This window comes from Barbatula barbatula (genome assembly GCF_947034865.1).
Source record: "Barbatula barbatula genome assembly, chromosome: 18".
NCBI lineage: Eukaryota > Metazoa > Chordata > Actinopteri > Cypriniformes > Nemacheilidae > Barbatula > Barbatula barbatula.
In genome coordinates, this window is record NC_136781.1 from 18345454 (window position 1) to 18368755 (window position 23302).

The 23302-nt window shown below is 37.4% G+C and overlaps 2 protein-coding genes across 7 annotated transcripts in view; one reads left to right on the top strand and one right to left on the bottom strand.

The window, feature by feature from the left end:
• Positions 1–2598, top strand: part of mgat4b (alpha-1,3-mannosyl-glycoprotein 4-beta-N-acetylglucosaminyltransferase B) — a 125508-nt gene extending 122910 nt beyond the window's left edge. The window contains exon 15 of the mRNA XM_079480525.1: positions 1328–2598. Within this exon, the coding sequence (XP_079336651.1) occupies positions 1328–1351 (24 nt within the window). The 3' untranslated portion in view covers positions 1352–2598. The remainder of the gene's footprint in view (positions 1–1327) is intronic.
• A 2955-nt stretch (positions 2599–5553) lies between these two features.
• Positions 5554–23302, bottom strand: part of canx (calnexin) — a 28836-nt gene continuing 11087 nt past the window's right edge. For 4 of the 6 annotated variants that reach the window (XM_079479854.1, XM_079479856.1, XM_079479857.1 and 1 more), the window contains 10 exons: positions 22859–22940; positions 16248–16440; positions 15073–15262; positions 14866–14979; positions 14580–14736; positions 11136–11351; positions 9668–9787; positions 9439–9559; positions 9135–9214; positions 5554–7675 (listed from right to left, as the gene is read on the bottom strand). In XM_079479854.1, the coding sequence (XP_079335980.1) occupies positions 7616–7675; positions 9135–9214; positions 9439–9559; positions 9668–9787; positions 11136–11351; positions 14580–14736; positions 14866–14979; positions 15073–15262; positions 16248–16440; positions 22859–22940 (1333 nt within the window). In that variant the 3' untranslated portion in view covers positions 5554–7615. The remainder of the gene's footprint in view (positions 7676–9134; positions 9215–9438; positions 9560–9667; positions 9788–11135; positions 11352–14579; positions 14737–14865; positions 14980–15072; positions 15263–16247; positions 16441–22858; positions 22941–23302) is intronic. The other 2 variants (XM_079479858.1, XM_079479859.1) reach the window with 1 other exon arrangement.

The window sequence follows — 23302 nt, forward strand, 5'->3', positions numbered from 1 at the left end:
TTGTCACATGGGTGATTAAGTATGCAAAAAAATCGAACAGACCTTATTTAAAGGAGGAACAGAGCCTCAAGATTTATTTGATTTTGGCCAGTAAACCACCCTAGCAACCTTGTAGCACTTTGCTGAAAAATACTCTCAACATCTTTAGTATTTTAGTATAGTTTACTACACTACCACTACTACTAAAGTATACTACAGCATTTTAGCATGTGGGCTTATTATTTTAAAGCAAAGTAACCACATCTGCAGAATACATTATAAACATTTGTATAACTATTGTTTTAAAAAATAGTTGGTATGGTTACGGCAGTTAAACCTTGGTTAATTTGTGGTTACTATGATGTTACTATAAATAAAACAAACTACTTCTAAAGTATACTATAGCAATTTTTTCATGTAGGTTTATTATATTAAAAACATTGTAAGGTCTTCCTGCAAAGGCTTATCAAACCACACAAAACGCAGGTTCAAAACGCAGCAGCCTCATCTTCCAACAGCCCAAAAGGGCTAATGGAAACCCCTTTTCATTTCTATCCACTGGCTACTGGTTGAAGCCCGAATCATATTCAATTCACTGATGCTTGCCAACAGGACTATCACTGTATCTGCGCCGGCATACTTTCACACCATTTTACACTCTTACGCCCCATCAAGAACCCTACGTTCAGCAGCACCTTGTAATGCCTTCGCATGAGGGCAGTAAATCTCTTTCCTGCTCATTCTGCTTCACAACTCCTTCCTGGTGGAACATTCTTACTAACTCGGTCCGGTCAACCACATCTCTCACAACCTTCAAAAAACTACTTAAAACCCATCTCTTCTGTGAATACTTGACAGACAAATGAAAAAAAAATTATGATAATTTAATGTACACTAACCCTCTCTCTTTCTCTCAACAGGTAGTGGTCTAGCTTTTGTTGTAACTAGTAACTTTGTATTAGCACCTAATGTACTATTGCTCTTTGTATGACATATCGCTTATTGCTCCCTGAACTATTTGTAAGTCGCTTTGGATAAAAGGGTCTGCTAAATGACTAAATGTAAATGTTCACTGTGGGGCAGAATACATAATAACCATTTGTACAACTATTGCTTTAAAAATAGTTACACTACGGTTACTGCGGTTAAAACTTGGTTAATTTAAGGTTACCATTATGTTAATACATATTAAACAAATAAAAAAACAATGTTTAGTCTTGTTAAATGAACTTGCAACACGCTGGTGGCACCCTCGGTAGTTTTTGACATGGGAAGCCCCAATTACATTTTACGATTAATGTGATATTATTTATTAAGTAATGCAATCTTGACCCTTTTCTATTGACAGATTTTTATCAAGAAAGCAGAGTGATGGATGTTCAACAATACCTCATGATTTCAGCAGAGTCACTGGTGCTGCATGGAGTCTGCTCAGTCAGTGCCTCCACATGAGCTCATGAGTTTCTATTGCACCAAGTAACAGTGCTAACTGCTGGTGACAAGCTGTTAAAGCAGGCTAGAGAATGTGCCCTATTGGCTGATTAGGAGCTTCCACAAAGATAAACAGCTTGTATGGTCATACCTGACAGATGACTGACTGATGTTGTATTTTGTTAACTGTTTATATGTATACATGCCCATGGCTTGTTTATGTAATTACATATGTATATTGTCGAGGGCTTCATGGACAGTTCCCTTTTGACGATAAACTTTGAAATCCAACAAGTGCTGCTTTTGGAGAACTTAATTTCCTATCCTATATTATGTTTAGGTTTTTCAAGATGGTGTGTATTTATTGTATTTAATACAATACCTTAAAAGGTACACTAAGGCATACTGTCAAATATGTGTTTGTTTGTGCACAAGGCCTATTGTCTGTTCCAAATTCAATCCAAACTATTTCCTGTTACAGAACAATTACAGATGTGTTGTATGCTGCAAATATGTTTCTTTCTGAAATTGCTGAACTTTTCTTGAGATAGTTAAAATGAAATCAATCACAACTAACGAAAGGAAGCCTTAAAAACATTTTACTATGATTAACGTTATTTACTTTCAAAATGAAGTTCCTTAATGCAGTGTGACGATGGGCAATAGCGTGCTGGTAGTGGCATAATGTGTGTAAGAGCTAGTAAACTAAACAAAAACAAATCTTCATGGTTTATGTACATACATAGAAAGAATTATAAATGAGATATTAGATATTATGTCTGTAAATCAATGCACTGGTACTTAATAGACTTTGGTGATAGGGCTAACCTGTTTCTTTTGACATTTTTTGTTCATCAAATTATTCCCTGATTTGTATGCCTTAAAATGGTCAATTTAGCTCAATACACAGAACATTTGATACGATGATGAGCTTGTTCAAAGCTTCTGAAATATATTTATTTATCCATTATATATTTTCACTTGTGTACAACAGAGGGGTTTTAAACAGATCACTCCACCTGATCTATAAAGATGCTTATAATCTTGAATTTTTCTAGAAAGCTCATCTACCTGGTTTAGGTAAAGAATGAACCCTCTCAACCTCTACTGTCCTATTATGTTTCCTCCAGGTAAACTGATTGAGGAAAATGAAAATATAATACTCATGTCAATCGAATTTAATAAAGTAAAAATTACAAAAACAACTTCAGTGTGTACATGTAATTGAGTCGTTTTGTTTTCAGGAAATGTAAATTTTTAAAAACAGTGTACATTACTTGAGCACATTTTTAGTGCTGTATCGGTACTTTTACGGCGCTAAATTTCCTAACATTGTCGTCGCTACTTTATATGTTTAATTTTCATGTGGGCTAAGGAGAATAATCAGTTCTGTCATGTGACCCCGTCCACACAAATCGTGGATAGAAAACTTGCGTTACACAGATTTCAAGACATTTTCCGGCAATTTAGTTTTATCATGGAGTAGGACAAACATGTGTGGCAGGCAGGGCGCATATCAAACTGCGGTTTTGCGCACTTGAAAGTCATTGCGGGAAAGGGACACAGAGATATGGTTCGTCCGAGATATGGAGAAATATTGAGTCCCTGTATCGCTCTGTTCGCCAAGTTTCATCCAAATGGCTATATCAAGTCAAGTCAGCTTTATTTATATAGCTTATATATTTATATTTATATTTATTTTACAATTTTCGTTGTTAATGTGAAAACATTGACTATAAGCAAAACATATAAGGTTCTGCAAGTCAAAGCACAGGTCAAATATCAGACAGACTATAAATTCCTATATGCAGTGTTAATTAAATAAAACTTTAAAATTCTAGCAGCCCCCCCCCCCCGGCCAGGCAAACAGTGCAAATAGTATGCAAAAGGTGGCGAGGTTCCCAAAACTCCATTGGAGGAGAAAAGAAACCTCAGAGGGAAACCAGGCCTAACCAGGGGATTCCAGTCCCCTCTGGCAAAAGCTGCAGCCTCTGCACAAGCTCGACCGTGCTTGCACAACAAGGCAAAATAAAAAAATTATAAGATTTAAGATTACAATTATTGATGTCTTAATTATAATAGAGTCGCCACGTCCTTTGTCCAGCTCTATCATCACAGCATTTGTCAGGTCTGGGCATGGACTGCGTCCTGCCCGCTCTAGTCACCTTGGAACAATGAGACAAGACTGGCTGAGAGTAGAGTACTGTTCTGCACTCTTTGATGTAACAAATACATCAGTTATATTGGAAATGTTCCTGGTTCCGGTTGATCTATAGTGCAGCCTTAACCTTCAGAATATATACATTATGATAGTGTAGTGTATGCAAGATTAAAAAGATGCATCTTTAGTCTGGATTTAAACTGACAGAGTGTGTCTGCCTCCCGGACTGTGCAGGGAAGACTGTTCCAAAGTTTATGCTCTAGATAGGAAAAGGATCTGCCACCTGCACTTGATTTAGAAAATCTAGGTATTACCAACTGACTGGACGCAGGACTGTAATACGAGAGAAGTTCATTCAAGTAGTGAGGAGCTAAACCATGCAGGGCTTTATAGGCAATAAGCAAGATTTGAAAGTTAATGCGATGCTTTATAGGTAACCAGTGCAAGGTTGACAGGGGCACTGTTGTTAGTCGTTTGTTCAGCGGGTTTCACTTCTGGTTGCATAGTTGTACTTTTTTCTCTAATATCTGGTATAAAGAATCAGAAGTCGCTGGCGATTTATTTTTGGTTAATTTAGCCACTGTGTTAAATAAAAACCTAGGGTTGTGCTGGTTTTCTTCTATTAGTGATAAAAGCTAGGCGGATAGACGTTTATTGGGCTTTCCTGTATTCTTCGAATACTATCCTTCCATGCTGTATGAAATATCTCTAATTTAGTTTTCTTAAAGTTGTGCTCCATTTTTCGTGGAGTTTTTTCATTATACCACGGTGTCGAACTGTCATTTTTAATCTTCTTTAAGTGCAGAGGAGCAATAGGCCTACTGTGTCTAGCGTTTCCGAGAAGGTGGCGTTAAATTTTTCAATGGCAAAGTCAAGATCTTCGAAGTTATTGCTCATGCTAGAGATTTGAGACAATTCAGGCATATTATCAAGAAACGCACCTTTGGTAGTTTAATTTATTGTTCTACCATATTAATACAAGGAGTTTGATTTGCAGCCATAGGGCAGTGAAGCAAGTATGATACCAGATAATGATCAGAAATGTCTTCGCTCTGCTGAAGGATTTTTACGTCGTCCACATTTATACTGTAAAACAGTATTAAATCTAAAATATGATTACGAAGGTGAGTGGGTCCTGACACATGTTGTCTAACGACCATAGAGTTAAGAGTGTCTTTAAAAGCCATTCCTAAAGCATTAGGAAATGCTAAAAGAGTTACTGTAAAGAGCAGCAACACCTCCCCCTCTGCCTTTCAGGTGAGGCTCATGTTTATAATAATAATAATCTTGAGGGACAGACTCATTTAAAGTAATAGATCATAAAATAGACATGCCCTGTCTTGACAGAAACGGTTAAAGGCAGATGATTATGTTATCATATCGTTAACAATTTAAATACTCACTTCATATTTACATATAATACCATACTGCCTTTATTTTTTATTAATCTATGGCCACATACACACTGCAAAGTGAGAGATGCTGCATTTTTTTAATCGTAAGAGGGCTGCTTCAATGAGCGCTCTTCGCAGTGTTGCCATGTTCGCTTATTTATAACTGGAACTTATTGGACATCCAAAACAATGCTGTGTGCTGGGTTATATATGCTAAGTGTATGCCTGCACAAATGAGGGTATTTTTAGCGAGGCCGGTAATTCGCGACGATGTAATTGTTTAAAGCAGTCAAAATGGCATTCCTCAGTTACATGCTTGCAGTTCGTTTTAATCAAACCAAACTTAACTAAGGGAGTGTTCACATATGTCAAGTGTGTGAACATCACAGGATTAACACTGAAGTGACAACCGAATTTAGATGCAGTGTGTACGTGGCCTATAAGTATGTAATTATTTTAATGATGTATGTAGGTGCTTCAGCAATAAAAAAAAATTAAAAGTGCTACATAAATCAAATTGAATTAAAATGTAATTAATAAAAATGTAGCCACATGTACACACAACCACCAGTATAAAAATACATACTTAATTTGAAAGTAAAATTGCTTTATTTTAAAATGTTCAATTCAAAGGCAAACTCATCACTCAGACTAATAATCTCAATGTCCCCAATGACACAAATCCATTTATTTTTACATTCTTAAATCCGTCAACTCTATTAATCACCTACATCTGTGAAACAAAGGTTAGCATAAAAGATCAAAAGAAAAAAAAAGAAAAACAGCTTAAAACAGATGTACAGAAATAATGTATGGTTGGAGATTAGGGCCATTAGAGGAAGTAGAGTAGGTATTTGTACAGCAGATTTCGGTCTGTGATCTTTTTTTAGTTGAGATGTTTTCTTAATTACCTTTGAAAGTGACAATTTTCGGCAGAGCTCATGTTATGGCATTGTCCCTGGCTTGATGGAATACAAGTAGATGAGGCTTATTTGCCATTTTGGGTAAAAAAACAAGTAGGCTTACTTTAGATATTCTTAATTATATTGAGATCAGGGTAAGACTCTTAAAGAGTGCCTTTTTTTCGTAAGCATTTCAGAGCAGAGTCAATGTAAAATGGTTGAGGAAATTATTTAACATCTTGCTTTACGTTCACACAAAATCTTGTTTTCTATGTTTTCTCAAAGAATCTTCAGTACTATTTCAAGAACACATCCATGACATATTTCATTCCAAAAGCAAAAGAAATAAAAATAATTATATTGTGCAAAAACAAGTCTATTACAGGACCATTAAGATGTTTTGTATCAAGACATTTTTCATGAACTTTATGCCAAAAGGACATTTCAGACATGTAGAGTATGTAGATATCATGATGGTACACGATACAGTTAACAAATGGCTAAATTACGAAGTCTAATAAGATTCAACACTCAGAATAACTGGGGAAAATTGCCAAAATTCAAAACATCGTTGTGGTCCTAAAATATAATTAAATTTCTTCTTATTTTGTCATAAAATGGGACCAAGCTATATCATCATTAAATTCACCCTGATATATTGGAACTGTCACTTAGTCATCTCACATCGTGTGAATGTAATTAGTTCTATAAACAGGAAACTGCTACTGCTACAAACATAGCTCAAATTAGATGTCTAAAAAACAGTAACACAAAAAAAAGCAGAATTATTCACCACTTATCAGGTAACCCACTATATTGTGCACCTATATGGGCAGTAAATAAGATCTGTGGGCCTTGCATCTTTCCAAACTTTCTCCCATACACTTGTAAAACAAAAACAAAAATAAAAGATCTGACATGTTTTAGTGCCAGTTTAAGACAAAAAAAACAAACATAACAGCAATTCACGATTCAGCAAGTCCATTCAAATTACAGAAAACAAAAAAACATAAAAATTATAAAGACAACTCACATTACATTCACAGAAAACACATTAGCAGATCTTCCATCCTACAAATAAGGCAGTGCACAATAGATCTATCTGGCATTCTCCCTGGAATACTTGCGGAGCGTGTCTGGGTATATATTAAGGTTATGGTCAGCCCATAAGACCAGTTTATGCCATAACAAAACATGAATCTTGTGAAAGAATATATGGTGTAAAGTTAACAGCTTTTTAATTTATAATGAATAAAAAAATATGAATATCAAATCAATTATTCAAATCAATTGTTTGCAACAGTTGACCTTCTATGGCTTCTTTTGTGCATCTACACCATCTTGCCTAAAATGCAGGAAAAAGCCTGTAATCCATACAAAACACGGTGTGACATAGTGTTGTTGTATGTGAGAGTGTAGGAACACTGTCTGGAAGTGTGTGTGACAGCTGAAAGGAGGTATGAGATCTTTACACCAATGTCAAATTCACAGTCTGGGAATGGTAAAAAGTTGTTTCTTTTGGAGACATGGAAAACGTTTCTAAGCTATTCTATCATTATCATCTTTATCGTTATTGTCACCACCGTGGCAGCCATCAACATCCTCAAGCCTGTTTGAGGAGTCCACTTTGCTGTTGGTTGCATGGTGGACTGCATCGTTTCTCTCTGACTGCTACCACATCAGTGATGAAGAACAGGAAAGGGAGGAGAGGGGAGTCGGGATACGGTTGATGAGATTCAGGAAGTCTATCAGTCCTTTCTCGGTTTTCTGTTTCTGGGAGACCTTCTCAGAATGTCATCTTCTGACTTCTGCACATGACAGAATTAAAAAGAAACATTGAGAATGAAGCAGTTCCTCTGTTGAAATTACACTCAAATTGAAATCAGATTTTTTTCACCACGTATTTAAATTGTATTATTAAAGCCTTGTTTGCTCAATTAGGGCCCAAACATCTGATTCACATACTGTTTGAATGTCACTCCACCGTAGAAGAGAAAACTGTGTGGGAATAAAAGCTGGAACTATAATCAACGAATAAAAATCTTGGTTTTCATGTACCTTATCATAAATTTGTATAAAAACAATTCAGTGCGTTTCTTTCTTTACGACTGGACATTGTTGTTAAAGGGCGCCTAATGTAGAAAATTAGCTTTTAAATGTTTTTTGAACATCATTGTGTGTCAAGAGTATGTGTATAGAACCACCCTAGATTAAAAAACAGCTTTTTTTGACCACTGATGGACTCTGCTGTATTGGCGTAGTCTCAGCACTCATCGAGTTGTACACTGTCCTCCTTTTTTTCTACACTGGACTATTTACAGTGAGCTACAAGAGGTTTTGTTGTTGGATAAAAGACTGAACATTGTTCTTAATTTATTCCCGATATCTGAGACGCTGAGGATTGTGCAGGAAATGTGCAGAAAGACATCAGGTGAACTCACTTTACACTGGGCTGCTCCACAAACGGACTTCAGTAACATGCTGGATTCATAATATGTCATGTTTTCACTTTTTAAACTTGTGATGCGTTTGTCCTTTGTACTTTCACTTATAAAAAGCAAGGTGCAGGATTCAAAGATGTGACGCTATTGTCCATTTACTGTGAATACAGCATGTTAGGTTTTTAAACACACAATGTGTTAGTAAAAAATATATATTTTTTGGTATGACAATGCAGATAATAAATAATAGATTTTCATGTTTTTTGCATGACAACGAAAGATGTGCTAATACTTGTTAATTTACGTCAACACGTGAAAGACATCGGCGCGTGAAGCCACACGTGCCAACAGACATTGTCGCTGAGAACGCAAAATGAAGAGAGCGAAAAAAGGTAATGTGTGAGAGCATTTCGACAGAATTATGTGCATCTTTGGCAATGGCCACTACAGAATATGAACAAGCGGTATCGGATGATGAGGCTGCGCAGGCACAGGCATAACAGTTAACAGGCTGCGGTCCAAAATTATCCGAAATGAACATCCCTAGTTGAGATACATGTTTCTCATTCGCTTTGTGACAATTTTCTTTTGTTTTGTTGTTACTGAAAGCACAGGCAGACACAGCCCTGAGCTTTTTGCTGGGAAGAGTCAGACCAAAACGGCGTCTTTCCTCACAGGCAGAAATTGGTGTTTAGTTCATAGTATAATAAAAGATCTGTGGTGTATTCTGAGCTGAAACTTCACAGACACATTCTGTGCAGTCCTAAGATTTACAGTATATTACATTTTGTAAAAGGGCTATTTAGGGCCCTTTAAAGGGGTGTACCTCATTAGATGTATGCTGCTCTTTTTGTTCGTTCTCTGCAGACTCTTCTCCTGTAGAATCTTCGTCACTCTTCTTCTCTTCTAATGGAAAAACAAAATTCAAGACAATCCTTAAATCTCCACAAGCATCAAGCCTTTCATTTTGTCAAGAATTAAGAAAACAAAAAAAAACACTCCTTATTCAGTTAAACAAATAAAATCTTATGAAACACAGCAAAGCTTATTGACCAGAAAATTTCCAAAGACTATGATCTTTGATGTCACACTGTAAAGCACAGAAGAAAAAATTTGAATATTTATTAGACCTTGTTCTTCGTCCTTGGCTTCCTCTTCCTCAGGTTTGTCTTCCTCCTCAGCATCATCCTTCATGTCAGGCTGAGCAGCATCGGTCTTCTTGTACTCAGCAGCTGCGGACGCAGAGCTCTTCTGAAGCAAAGAGAGACATTCACCCGACAATTTACCCTTAGGCTTATAAGGCCCAAAGCTTTGAATGGCAATAGTAGTGAAATACTTAATTTTTGTGGTCTCACACACCTTTCCAGTGCAACAGAAGACAATGAAGAGAACCAGAGGCAGAGCCACAGTCAGAACATAGACAATCCAGAGCCAAGGTCTCTCTTCAGCAGCTGATATCATCTGACTCACCAAACCAGGCTGTAAACAAACACAAAATCTCTTAATTCACCACATCAGACTAATGTAGACAATTTTTTTATTTTTGGCTTTTATATTGATAAGTGAGTCAAAATGGGAAATGGTCAGGGGAAGCACTGGATCAGAAAATAAAGTGACCTATATTTGAATTTGAGTTCCACACAAAAAACAACTTTGCTCATTGTGTCAAAGCTTAAGACCAGGCCATGACTTCTACAAAAGTGTCGTGTTTGCTATAGGTCTCTGTCACAGATGAACTTCACAGAACTTATGTATAGCAAATTTGACTGTTTGTTTAGCCTTAAGCACAAACCTCAAAGATAAAACTATGTGAAAATACACATAGTTTGCAGGTTACTCCCAATTTCATTGTGCACTTGGTCCGGTTTTAGCTGTTACAAAACGTACTCTGGTGATACCCTAGCGGTCCACTCCTTCAGGATGCAGTCACGATAAAATCTGAATGCCGTCCGTCAATTGTCAGATTACAATGAGGGCAATTGTAATTCCCCTTTTTGTCGAATTGGTGGCATCCAATCATTTCAGAACATGATCGTAAGCGGTCGGAGATACCTCTACCCTAAACGCGATCGCAAAAGGAAAAATATGTTTCCCTTTGTTACTCCTTAACGCCTCGTCCATTCAGGAAAACCCACCGGGATAAGCAGATGATGGCCTGCCACAGTCTAATTTGTTTCGCCATAGTTTCAAAACAAATTGAATTTTTTTTTACGCTTTTCATAAAAACACAGCGAACTCTAACTTTGCAGAATCAGATCCAGAAGCATCGCCTTAAAGCATTCATCTATCACTCAATCAGACCCCTCGTCACATGCCCAAATACACACACAGGCACGCACAAATCAATGGTGCAGTGTTTACAGACTTTTTTCCTTGAGAGCTATAGCGTCCAGTGTTAGTTTGCATAAACCTGAACTTTCAGTGAGTGGAAAAATGTCTCCCTTCGTCTTCTTCATTTAATGAGTGGCAGAAGCAGCACATTCATGATCAAACATCAGCTTAAAATTACTCATAAACGCCATTTTGTAATTTATTCATTCACTTATAAGCACCTGTCATTGTTACTGACTGAAAATATGATAAAATAACTACACACAAATGTTTTCGATGTGTCAACAGAAACATAAATAAATATATAAACGGCTTCAACTTTATTGGGTATCCAGTTGTATTAAAAAAATATATCGATGCATGCATGCTCTCAGAAAGTCGACACAAAAACAACTACAGCCGTTTTAGGTAAAGTATGCATGAGATGCCTGTAAACATTTAAAAAACAAAGGACTGAAGAAATTGTAGAGAAAGACTAAATAGAGGTATTTCGTACCTCAGCAGCTCCCTCAGCTGCTTTCTTCAAACCCCAGCCATCCGCAGCCCACCGATCAGCCACACTGCGGTCAGAGGTGATAAAGAAGTTGTCAAAGAAGATATCAGAGGACATGGACCAGAGCTCCAGACCCACTGCACTGAATGAAGTCATACGGAATGGGTGCAGGTCCTCAAAGAAGTCTGGGTTAGGAATCTTCCTGGGCTTCCACACTCCCTGCGTAAAAACACATTATTATATTAACATTACATTTATGCATTTGGCAGACGCTTTTATCCAAAGCGACTTACATTGCATTGTACTATACATTTGCTTTTTTTAAGTATGTCCAATCCCTGGGATCGAACCCATGACCTTGGCGTTGCAAGCGCTATGCTCTTACCACTGAACCACAGTAGAGGACTAACGAATAAGCTGCTCCAGACTAACTTTACTACACTGTAGCCCCTGACTGACATTTTTAGGTGCGCAAGCTGAAAATTCAGGGATACACCTTAAAATGTTCAAATACTTAACAAAATACTTAATATAAAAAGATAATTTCAGAGGGATAAGACATTACTCAATAGCAGGGACGTATGGAATCTGCAGACTTTTATGTTAATTTTGTGTTAAAATAGTAGAAAAACTGCAGAATTCATTGTTTAAAAAGAGTCAGAGCCTACAGAGAAGCTTTAAGTGCAAAGTAAAGAGACAGTTTAAACTCTGAATACGCCAGACCAAATTAGTACTCTAAATTGAACCAACAGAAAATGTGCATGTCATTTTGTATAAAAAGCGATATATTTGTAAAGTGTTAAAGCAAAATGAATGGGCTCATATTTCGTTCTTTTGATTAATTAATTGTGTATGAAGGACAATTTTGTCATTCACAACACAATGTAAAGAAAGCTTCAAATAAACTTAACAAGAGCATTCGCCTGTCCTTTGGATTGGAAATGATTCGGCACGGTCTTGAGTAATCAAAAGATAAAAGGCGTATTCTGAACTCCTCCACTATAAGTTTAGTTTAAATGTCTCCTAACAAAGTGAAACATCACGTAAAAAAGAGACTAGGTGCGTATCTTTAGCGAGGCAGCGCAGAGAGCCGCTTTGGGATGCTTTGCTGCTGTTACAAACAAAAGTATAGACTAGATTGGCCGCGATCTGTTCCCTTTAAATGATGAGCCAACCATTTGGTCGCAGTCTGGAGCCCTGCAAGGATTATAGCGTAAGCAATCTAGTTGCTGTTAACTGTAAAAGACGGGTACAAGCAAAAGGTACTTGAACGGTTAACCTGTGCCAGCGTCAAAATTTTCTCCATCATTAGAGTTGCGTGAAATGTCCGGAGCGTGCAAAGTTCTGTCACCACAACGAAAGGCTTCGCATTTCATTCGATTGGATAATGGGGGAAAAGGCGCATCAGAGCCGTTAAATATGAGATTTACAACCCTCAATCTTGCCGCAGTGTGGTCACGTGGTTCATGGAGCGTTCAATAGTTCCAAACAAATCCATACTGTCAACCTATTTAAATGGATTTAGGTGGAACAGACAACAGCAACTGTACACAAATTACTACATTGACTACATTTATAGCAGCATTTATCTTGGAAGTATACAATCAGTCTTTTCTGTTTAGTTTTTTTTAAATGAATGGGATTCAGTGCAATGTTTGGAACTATCAGACGCTCCATGATGCGAGTTACTTCCGCATTCTATTCTTCTTATGGAGGTTTATGTGAATGATGCAACTCTCATATTCAACAGCTCTGAGACACATGATCAACCGCTTTCCTGCTCAGAATAATTTTTTTTCCAAATTTAGGCGCTACCTGAATTGCGAGCCGCAGCAGCAAAACGCTTCCTGTCAACTGAAAAAAATTCAAATGAGGCGTGTCTAACAGCAAAAAAATCATTCTGTCCTGATGCAGCATCATCGCAGCGCTGATAACATAACTCGTCAAGTCTATAAAATACACTCAGCACATTTTTATATATAAACCAGTAATCATAACTTCGTCATTATCTGACATGTTACTTACATATAAGTTTTGCAACTAAAGCACCCAAATACAGACGGTTCGGTGTGTCCTGGTGATCTGAAAGCTGCTGCAACTATCGAGAACAAGAACCGCTCTATCAGCTGATCGTGCTCAGTTTTCTCTTCACCCCACTTCAGTTCAGTACAGCTGGAGTAAGTGAATAATAAAATGGTTTGTTTCGAGTCAGAGTGAAACACACAAGTGAGTAATTAAAGTAATTTGTGATAAAGTGCCTATGTGAGACGCGAACTGTTTAGAACGATTCTGTTCATTTTGGTGAACCAGATCATCACTACTGTGTGCGCTTATCCAGCACTTCTACCAAATACACGTGGATGTCGGCTTGTAATTGCACATGCATGTTATGAAGCGAAGCGGTTAAATATCTGAAACAGTATGTTGGCATTTAAGCAATCTTGCTTTTACTGAAGAGCCTGAACATTATACGAGCGGAGGAATGAGACTGTGTTCAATTGGTCTGTGTCTGTGTGCTTAAATGTAGCACATGTGAATGAAGCGAAATAACTCCATATTACCCTTCATTTGTGTGTTCTCAGTGCAAAATATCTTCTGATGGGCTTGCGTTTCCAGTCTGTCAGAAGGTCAAGTGTGACCATGGCGTAACACTATGAAACTGAACATTTTCTGCATTGCATACTGAAATTAGTGTGCCGCTCAAACCAAGAAGCATATCCTTCTCTATACTTTTTGGTTGTTGTTCATTGTTGTCTTGCTGTTTGCTCAGATTGTTTGGCGAATTATTCCTTTATCATTCATTTGCAGTGGGTCTGTGAATGACACGACTCAGCGCTGCCCTCTGACGGTCTGGTAGAGCACACATACTCATTTGTACTGCGCGTGTGTTGAACTCCGACATCCACCCTTTAATCCGGTAAGAGTATGCTCACAAAGCTGTGCAGACACGTCTGTGCTCGAGACGGACACTGTTGTATATGCGGGTATGCTTGACTTTCCATGTCAAAGGACAGGTCCAAAACACTCACCGATATTAAAGTAATTGTCTTCTATTATAAAAGTTGTTCACAATAAATAAAGGAAGAAAGTAGCTTCAAGAAAGATGTGCTTTAAATACTTTAATTTATTTTTGTTACTTTACCCAATTACTTTTTATACCAAATTAAGGGCTGGTGCCACATACTGTATAACTTTGAACCACCAGTGCCTCCTCTCTCAAATTTAAGTCTAGAGCACTGGAGTGGAAACTGAACTGTCTGTCAAAAATGAACTGTCTGATCAAGTAAATATTATTTATTAAAGTATGGTTAATCAGGCCGAAATCTTACATCTGTGCACTTAGCAATTGCAACCAACATCTGTTGTTATTTATATAATGGCTCACCATCAAAGAGCATCAACAAAAATTTCCCTAGGAGACCCCAACTAAAATGATTATAACATTACCTGATAGTTAGAGTTGTCAATCATGGGCGGCTTCCACTTGCCCTTGTAGTTGGGGTTGTCAATCATTGGTCTTTGCCATGTGCCACAACCAGGGGCGGACTCACAGGCTGGGTTTGGAATCTGAGGAGCCTCCCACTCACCATCCATATCTTCATCCCTAATAACAAAAACCCACGAGTAAGTGTATTTAGACGCACAGTTTTAAAATTACCTTAGATGTTATCAGTTTATGAAGCTTAACGTAAACACGCAAAATTATTTTCTTTATCTGGATAAGGTCAATCACCAGTCTTCTGGTTTGATGGCGTCAGGGTCACCAATGTATTCAGGTTCGTCATTCAGCCAGCCATCAGGTTTCAGAGCATCTTCATCAGGAATCTTAGCAGGAGCATCTTCATCCCTGAGGAAGGGTAACAAAAACAAATATTTAAGAAAATCAGCCATAGGACACATGCAATATCAAACACACGTGCATTGAGGTATTGTGCCTCACCAGTCCTCAGGTTTGACAGCATCTGGGTCCTGGATCTTGGGTCTTTCGTCCCAGTCCTCTGGCTTGTGGTCATCAGGATCCTCAATCTCCGCAGGAGGGTTTACGGGGGGAGTCATGTCATTTAACAGATTACCGCTGTTTACCACAGCCTGATCAATCATAATCTCAAAGGTGTTGTCAGGGTTGAGCACTGCAGGGTTAACATATTGATAAATATAAACGCTCTCATTCTTCATGTAATGCAGTTTTGATCAGTAAATTTCAGTCACTTCCTTTTTTCTGGATATTTGAACTCTCTGCTTACATAAACTTTGCTGAACTACAATACAAGATGTCTGTTGGCATTGTGAGACGCACTTTCAAGTTAACTCTACAAATTTCTACTATTCACTTTAGTGTTTATTCATTTGATTTTCTATGGCAGTTATTAGGTGGTACTTGTAACTAGAGATGTAACTGAAAATTTCAGATAGTGAAGAACATTGTCACGGTTATCAATATTTTTACGGTTTTATTGACGTGTTCTGGATATGTCAAAAAGTACTGATGTAAGCCAAATTAAATTGAGTTTACCTATTAATGTACTTTAGTTTGATTTAATTTAAATAAATAACATTAATATTCGTCATGGCACGTTGGGGGCATTAGGTTAAAGTTTCCTAGTTCAGATTAAACAACATTGAGTAACACAATCAGCAAATCATCTGCTGCGACAAAATAATATACAAAATACAGCTTTGAATTAAAGCACTGTGGCATAATATGATAACAATAAGAAATAGTTTACTTATCTATATTAGCCTATTTTAGCACCCTGAAATTTAACCAGAAATATTAAGGCAATCTGTGCATAGAGTCTATTTTACGTATTTATGTTTTGATTTGAAGACAAAACTGATATTAACCATAAAACTGTACACGACAGCTCATTTTATATAATTAATATTTGCTTTGTTTTTAACAATGAAATTGAATGTGCTTGCACAATAGATTTTTGTTTATTTTAACTCAAAAAGGTTTTGGGTTGCAGCATTAAATTAAATCGCAAACATAAGTTTTATTATAAATGAACGATCAATCAAACTTTCCACCTTCGATATTATTGGTGTGTGCAATACAGCAGTTCTTAGATAAAAAATTCTCATCGGTATGCATGTACAAGTTTTTGTTGTTACCCAGTGTGTAGAGGTGAGTCTTCTTGTCGGTGTAGTATGTGCGCAGGTCTGCATCAGGCTTCTTGGCATGTTTCTCCTCAGACTCGCCTGTTTTGGGATTCTTGTGTCTAAAGATGAAGTGTAGTTTGTAATCCTCGCCACACTTATCAGGCCCAAACATGATGGTGTATGGAGTCTTATCCACAAACTGCTCCTGTGAGAGAGACAGTTAGGGTTAGACTGGAAAGCACATGGCTCTACAGGATGTCACTCAACTACATTAACAGACCTCAGGCAAAGCAGTAGCACATTTAAAAGAATACCAGACTGGAAATGAACATGCATTCCTAGTGATGACTGTTCGACTAACAAAACCAAAATATAGCTTGAAGCAGCGATGACAGCCACTGTACAGTAGCTCTTAGCCAGTGCACGATGTGTATGTGCATTTAAGTGGTTAAATAAAACGTCTTTGTTACGACTGTAACGTCGGTTTCCTGATGGAGGAAACAAGATGTTATGTCAAAAAGTAAAAGGCTCTCAAGTTTAAAAACCCATGCTATCGTTTATTACATGTGCCTTGTCACTTTAACTTGAATGTGAACTGGAAGCTTCTGGTACTAGGACAAATTCCTTGTGTGTTAAGCACACTTGGCAATTAAGCCATTTCTGATTCCGATTCAGTATCACCACAGGAACTGCTTCACCGTTTGTATCAATCAAGTCATACATATAATACTGTAAAACACCCATATTTGCCTAGGTCTCTTAGTTAAAAAAGTAATAGCTGAGAAATAGCTGAACTCATTTGCTTTCTCCCAAAAGATTGTAGATGTCTCCCTAATTAACACCAAGGCTGAGTTGATTAAGGTGTGTAATATTAAAAGCAGCCAACTAATAGTCTCTCCCAAACGTAGGTTGGTCAAGGAAATATATTTGTTTTTGTGGCATGAAAAGCGAGATATGTATCATTTAAATGTAGTAAAGTTCAGTAAAAAAAAAATCAAGAAAAAAGATTCAATTATAGTACAGATACTCCGTGTACTTAAGAACAGTACTCAAGTAAATGTACTTCGCCTCTGAACTAAATAAACCCCAAACCAGGGTATTTAGCCTGTTAGGTACTTTGCAAAATGCAAACGCCAACAAATTAGGTTTTACAAACATAATCTTAAAAGGGGTCATATAACACACCTAAAACAAAAAAAAAGTTTGATGCAATGCGTATACACGATTTGAGGTTAAAAACGCTGTATTTTCCACATACCGTGCATGTTTGTTTTTCCTCTTTGCCCCGTCTCACTGAGACTCGCAGATTTTTTACAAAGCTAATCGCTCTGAAAAGTGAGGTGTGCTATTATTGGCCAGTGCGTAGTGATCCGTAGATACTGCAAGCATGTGACGGAAATGTAACACCTCTTACCATACGTGGAATATCAGGTTCCACAGAAATTGTATTGATAGGTACTCCCACCTTACTTGCGTATACATTTTGGCAGTCTAAGTCGAATCATACCACGAACTGATGTATTTTCTGGGTTGGGTTACATGCATTTCAGGCAGGTCTAGGTGAGCTTTTAGATAGAATGCATCTTTTGTTCCTACACTTAATTTTTTTTTGCATTTTACATGTCTATTACATGCATGGGCAACTGTGCCAAAGACACAGAAAAACACGTATTCACACCATATTGCCAATTTCATTTTGTCATTTAAAACACCAGTCCTCTTTAAACTTTGAAACTTGAAGAGATGCATGAAAAACACGTCTGACAAAAACTGCACAGCTCATGCTGCACAGAGGGACACTTTCTTAAGCAGTCATTTAAAAGGGAAGACGTGCTTGATTTATAACTGTGCAGCTCGCAAGTGGTTCCAGACCATCTAGTCGATAATTAAATTCATTGAGATATCAAACTGTAACATACACTTTGATACACAAAATGTGATTGTGTGCAGTCCTTCACGCAAGCTCTGACCCAGGCGTACGCACAAAAACGGGTGAAATGAGAAATGGCGACACCGTCGGCAGATGGAAGAAACACGTGAAAGTGTGTGAAACTGCAGAACGTTGTTTAACAGAAATGGCAATACTGAGTCTTATAAATAACATGAAGACTTCACAAAGCAAGTCTTACAATTTTAACAGCCTACACGAACACCCGTTATCAAAACTGATATTCTCGTCAATGTGTCCGTCTGGCGGAGCAGATAGATGCAATTAGATACACAGATAGATAAATAGATAGATAGATGTACTAATTGTCCACTGGGGAAAGTTGTTTTCATAGTAAAAATGTCTTCATCAGCTACGGAATCATGGTATTCATGCATATGCCTTTAGTTTGTTTTATTTTTTATAAAATAATGTATGACGTATGTCTCAACCATTCAGAAAGCTGCAAGAAATTACATTTGCACTGAACTATTTCCCATTCCCCCCACCCGTGGAAAACACACTCTGGCGATGGAGCACTAGGCGCTTCTTGCCTCGACCTTGATGTCCGACCATTTATTTTTTATTTCGGCCACGGTCCGAGGTTGAGAGGCTACAGCATTTACGGCATCTGCAACCTTTTGCCACTCAAGTGCCTTTTTGGCATTAGTAAGGCCCACACTGTGCCCTCCAAACAACATTTGTCTCCTGTTTTCCACCTCGCCAACGAAAACTTCTACTTCATATTGAGTGAAGTTAAGTTTTTTTTATTTCCTCTCTGTGTTGAATATTAACTTGTGGGCGTTTCACAGACTATTTATGGGCAACTATGGGCGTGACATGAAGCTGCGCTACATTTAGAATTGATTGCGATTTATTAAGGGAAAACTGCGTAGTATGTTTGTGCGCACGGTTTTATAAGTCTGAATATTTCTGTGCGTACGCACAGCCTATGTTTCATCCGTACGCCACTTCTGACGCAAATCCTACACAAAGTTTTATAAATGAGGCCCAGGTCTTTATATTTGCATCCAAACTGAGTTCAGGAGGTTTTAGAAAATATATATATTTAATCAATTTAGCCCAGTTGGATATACTGAATAAAAAAAAGGATCTTTTATCAGGCAATTTATATTTTGATATATGTATATATAGGGTCTGTGGCTAATAGAAGTCTGATAATTAGTATTAATAAATAAAAAAACTACCTGACAACATGCAAACAGCTACATAATTAAAACGCTATATAATTAAAATCACTAAAGTCACTAAATTACCCTTTCCATTTACCTGCTCTTCAGAACTGTTGTTAAAATAAGCACGTGTTTGCTGCTCTTCATGTGGCGTGTCCTTGGCGGGAGAGAAGCAGTGCACGGAGTAGGAAGGGTTCAAATGAAGCGCTTTTGGCGCTAAATAAAGATGGAGGATATAGCAGCAAAAGATAAAGTACATAAATGTTCCTGAGAGCACGTTTTGGTTGATACTTTGTTTCTAGGAGTTAAAATAAACCTACCATAAAAATTATAGACCCTTCACTTTGTAAGCAGGCAAACTTAACGATTTGATTCCCTGCTGATTTTTTATATATTCTGCTTTGCTCTGTTGTTTTTTTAATCGTCAGTAGTCCCTTTTCCCTGAACATTGCACATACCGTCCAAACCAGTTATGCTAAAACCACGACACAAAATGAACTGAGTAACTTGAACCGTTACACCCCTAATATTTATAATATATATATATATATATAAATAAATAAATAAATAAAAAGGGGTGTAACAGTTCAAATTACTGACAGTTCGATAAATAATTATGCATAGAGGTAGATTTTATTTGAAAATTATTTCATCATATACAGTGAAAGAGTAAGACAGACAGTAAGCTGTGTTCTAACACAGACAAGAGTTCGACAGGTTTCTCTGAGTAACAGCGCTTTTACAGCCAGCTAACGAGAACTCTGTAAAACGCTCATGTATGATTAAAAGGACTTGGAATTACTTGCTAGAGCGTGTCTATAGACAGCGTCACATGGGGTCACATGGAGTGACTTAGTGACGACAGGTGGTAAATGAATGGTTGGGTGGAAAGCCCTAACATGGAGATGGACTGGGTGTGTTTTATGCTAATGACTGAACCTTGTGCTCGCGGGCACTCATTTAGAATACTCCAAATTCACTCAAATTAGAACAAGGTTGAGAACAAATTCATGTACGTACACATTAGGCGGAAAGTTTTTGTGAGAGGATCAAATGTGCAAATAAATATGAAAAATTACAACAGCATAAGAAGTGGAAAGAAATGGTGGGACATCTCAGACACATTGTAAGCGGAGAACCAATCACGACACACTGGGTCAGTTTTACCAGTCAGAGTGTTTTGCAAGGTGGCACCGGAACAAATCTGATCGTTTTGTTGAAAGAGAGATAGCAGTGAAGAATGCAGATGAAATGCGAATTATAAAGCATTTTTAAAACTCGAAACATGAACATACATTATTAATCACCCAAAAAACAATCAACGCTTCGAAAATAGGCAAGCAATAACAACTTTAAATTGTTTTCTATGCAATGTACAAGTTTGATATCAGATGTCGACCGGTCTGCTCAGCGCCAAATGAAGTCAAACATGCCAGTTTGTCTCTTTTCAATGCATATATTAATCAAATGCAAAATTAATAAAAATAGCTTTGGATAAAAGCGTCTGCTAAATGACTAAATGTCAAATGCAACTGACACGATGACAAAAAGTCAGAACACTGAATCCGCATTTCACATGGCACCTTCTGTGAATTACTGCTTACCTTTTTCTGACAAGGGTTCTACTCATGCAACTAACATAAACGAATGAAAAAAATCTTATCCAGCAATGAAGTTCTTTTCGTGCGTCTATGTTTTGCAATGACCTAACAGCTGTGACAGCGTGTTTGCTAATGTACGATTCGTGACCCAATGATTCCTTTGAACAGATTCTATTAAATCATTTAAAACTTACAACTCACTGAATCATCAAATCAGTCACTCAAAACACCCATATCAATATAATTATCAAGTCTGTAAACTTGCCTTCAATTATTTTTATTTGCAAAATTAGACTATTTTGCAAAGTGCGCAAGAAAAGAGGACAGTGACAGGTAATATCGGTTTTCAATAGTAGAGTACATTCATCTGTGTGTGGCCGACTACGTTCGTCAGTTACCACCAAAGACCAATTTTGACCCAGGCAAAACCTTAAAACATGCCCCCCTTCATTATCACATGGACACAGAAATAAAAAATGTGAAAAATATTTAGATGTGTAAATGCATAAACACGACGTCAATAAATAAATGAAGAGTTCAGATGCAAAACCCTCTAAATTAGTCAGACGACTTTTGTTTAAAGGAGACATTATTCAGGGTTCACTCTTAGTTTGTAAAAAACGTTATTATTATATTACATTTTACCTTTATTCTTCGTCACTCCTCACAAAAATATCCCTCGTTCCGTTACTCCAGTGGCCTTTATCACAAAGCGAGGTGAAAAAACGCAAATTAGAAGTTTAAGTTTTGAGTTGACAAAACCAGGCAAAGCCAATCTGTCTTAAATCAAGTTTAGCTGTCGCACAACTTTTGGTTTAAAGGTTCTCTGTAAACTCTGGTTTGATCCAGAGTTTGTGAGGTGCGTGCACCTGAAACTGTAACACTTGCAGCAAATTGCCAATCACACAAAACATGGAAAGCATCATCAGTTTGATTAACTTCTCGCAAGTTTCAGCGCAATTCACTTCTCTGCTGAAGATGAAGAGATCATTCCGAAAATAATAATTTATTGAAACATTAACCGTGCATCCCTACTTGTAAATCGAAAAGAAACTGCACACAATATTTTATGCGCAGGTTGTCACTATAGTACAGTTAAATGCAGAATGCGGAAGCCATAGGGTGATTTTGTGCAGAAACTCCAAAGCTCCATAGAAGTTCCACCACATTTATAACGAGGAAATGCAATCTTCCTATCTGCATCTGTTTGGCAACCTCCTCAGGTATTTTCGTGATAATAAAGTGCTCAAACTAAACGTGATCTTACCTGGGAAAAAAACTAAACCGGCTTTGTGATAGAGGCCACAGGACTTCAAAGGGGTATAGAAGTGTTTTTAGAGGTATGTAAACACACACCATATCAGTGTTCTACACAGAACAGCTTTCACAGCAGAAATAAAATTGCACTCAAAAATATTATGTAACCAGGATGTCCTCAGTGAAAAGTCTATGAAAACTTTTATGCTAATTGGTACATCCCAAAACACTACATCTGTAATGCCATTTTGGCACTGACATCGTGCGAGAATACAACAGTGGCAGACTCTGTACTTATAACCCTGCGATGTGTGTTTGCTAATAGGGCAGGTCATTGCCAGTTGCGGGTGGAGTGTTCCCTACGATGATGTCAACGTAGTGGAGAATCTAAAACTGCTTGCTGGAAGAGACTACTTCTGGTTTGTGGATTATAAAAAAAAGATCTTGTTTGAACATTAATAATAAGTGTCTGTGAGGTGTGTACAAACACCTTTTGCAGAATACGTCTCCTTAAATGTAGCTTATACATGTATACTATGTGGGCAGAGCATCAATTTAACATTGTAATCTCATTTTTGACGGAGGTGGCTTTTAAAGGGTTTTGCATCTGAAGTATGTAGGGAAACACTGTATGTGCAGTCTTACCAGGTTGAGGTCATCAGTTTGAGACAGCAGTTTAACATAAGCACCACCACAGTCAATGCCTGTCTGAAAGTTCACCTCATACCTGAGGAAACAATTTTTTTTTTATTTACACAAACCTTAAATTTACACTATTATAATGATACAAAGTGCTCAAAAGCATTATAATTTCAAAGTGTCTACAGACTAAAACGGTCGCTTTTGCAACTAAAAATATTAATTTGCAAATTATATTTTTGCAGTGATCGCCACTGGCAACCATGCAAATGTACTCATTTTTAAATTGTTTCCAATAAAAGTGCCAGATTAGTGAGCCTGAGGACAAACAATGATGTTTGAGACGTTTATAACGAAACTATCCACAGAGGAGTTAAAGGAATGTTATTTAACTCTCTATTACTTGAGACATCACTGGATCATTTCAAAACGTTCAAAGCGAGATCAAAT